At 47.9% G+C, this 1,758-nt stretch overlaps 1 protein-coding gene across 1 annotated transcript; it reads right to left on the reverse strand.

The window, feature by feature from the left end:
- Nucleotides 1–701: 701 nt before the first annotated feature.
- LOC137633766 (tigger transposable element-derived protein 1-like) lies at nt 702–1,400 on the reverse strand. Its single transcript, XM_068366012.1, has one exon. The coding sequence runs from the start codon at nt 1,398–1,400 to the stop codon at nt 702–704; it is 699 nt and encodes a 232-aa protein (XP_068222113.1).
- Between the last annotated feature and the right edge of the window lie 358 nt (nt 1,401–1,758).

Below are 1,758 nucleotides of genomic sequence, written 5' to 3' on the forward strand. Positions count from 1 at the left end.
GACGTACCAAGATGTAGGATGTCAGCCACCTCAGACTGCTGAATGGGTTCAGGATCGTCAACGATCTCGGCTTCGCCTCCAGGCTTCCCGAACCCCTCAAAGTCTCGTGCAGAGACAACATCAGGCCACAGCTTCCTCCAAGAGGAGATCAGGGTACGCCTCGAAACTTCCTGCCAAGCGAGATCGATGAGTCTGAAGCATATCACAATGTTAAAGTGATCTTTCCAGAATTCACGCAGAGTGAGGTTTGTACTTTCTGTGACTTGGAAACATCTCTGGAAGAGAAGCTTTGTGTACAATTTTTTGAAATTAGAAATAACTTGCTGGTCCATGGGCTGGAGGAGAGGGGTGGTGTTAGGCGGTAGATACAGGACCTTTAAGAAGGAATATTCAGCCAAAAGATGTTCCTCGAGGTCAGGAGGGTGAGCTGGAGCATTGTCCAACACCAGCAGACATTTCATAGGGAGGCACTTTTCTTCCAAATATTTTCGGACAGCCGGACTGAAGCAGAGATTCACCCAATCAATAAAAGGTTGCCTCGTTACCTAGGCTTTAGCATTCACCCTCCACATCACGGGAAGGTTCTCCTTGATGACTTTGTGGTCTTTGAAGGCTCGGGGAGTTTCAGAATGGTACACCAGCAGGGGCTTTATCTTACAGTCCCTACTGGCGTTTCCGCAAAAAGCAAGGGTAAGCCTGTCCTACATAGGCTTATGTCCGGGTAGCCTCTTCTTCTCCGCTGTGATGAACGTCCGACGAAGCATTTTCTTCCAGAAAAGCCCAGTTTTGTCGCAATTGGAAACTTGCTGCGAACTGCAGCCTTCCTGCCGAGTCAACTTGTCAAGCGTTTTAACAAAGGCTTCGGGGGCCTTCGTGTCCGAGCTGGCTGCCTCCCCATGCCGTACCACTGAATGAATACCAGTCCTTCTCTGGAATTTCTCAAACCACCCCCGAGAAGCCTTGAACTCTGGGGGTTCCTGCTGGGATGTTCCTTCTCCTGCCCCTTCTTTGGCCTGAGAACGTACGAGATCACCGAAAATGTCGCAGTCCTTCTGGCAAATTGTAGTCTCGGTGATGGTGTCTCCTGAGATCTCTTTGTCTTTGATCCACACAAGAAGCAGCCTCTCCATCTCGTCATGCACGTGGGTTCTCTTGTTGTAGAAAATAGTGACACCCTTAGTAGGTGTGGGTCCTTTGATGGCCGCCTTCTGCTTGAGGATGGTGTCTATCGTAGACGGATTCCGGCCATACTCCTTGACGATCACAATTAAACGCATGCCAGACTCGTACTTTTTCCCGATTTCGAGTTTCGTCTCCATCGAGAGCATCGTCTTCTTTTTCTTTCCTTCGGCAACATTTTTGGGACCCATGGCTGCAGTATTAAGCTCAACTATGTACATTATAAACTATGTAGTAAACACTAATATAGTACAGTAATCAGTAAAGAATGTTTAATAACGATAACACGTGGCGTACGAATATATTCAACACTACGTAAAACAAGTGAAAGCACACAGAGTCAATGTTAACGATACCGCAGTTGGAACGAAAAGAGAGAGAGAGAGATGAACGCCCGTGCGTAAGCAAGGTGGGATAGTAGCCGACCAATAGGAAAGCAGGAAATTATGGCGGCAGCTAGCATCTGAGAAGGGAGATAACCAATGGGTGAGCGGGAGGCTGTAAGCAAGTTTACCCAAGTTCAAAGTCTGGCAGCGCGCAAATTTAAAAATTATTCTCGGCGACGAGTTGGGATCACGT

The sequence above is a fragment of the Palaemon carinicauda genome, chromosome 43, assembly GCF_036898095.1.
Source record: "Palaemon carinicauda isolate YSFRI2023 chromosome 43, ASM3689809v2, whole genome shotgun sequence".
NCBI lineage: Eukaryota > Metazoa > Arthropoda > Malacostraca > Decapoda > Palaemonidae > Palaemon > Palaemon carinicauda.

What these genes read in the sequence shown, in the direction of transcription:
- LOC137633766 (XM_068366012.1), bottom strand. Translation starts at nt 1,400, where the DNA reads ATGTACATAGTTGAGCTTAATACTGCAGCCATGGGTCCCAAAAATGTT.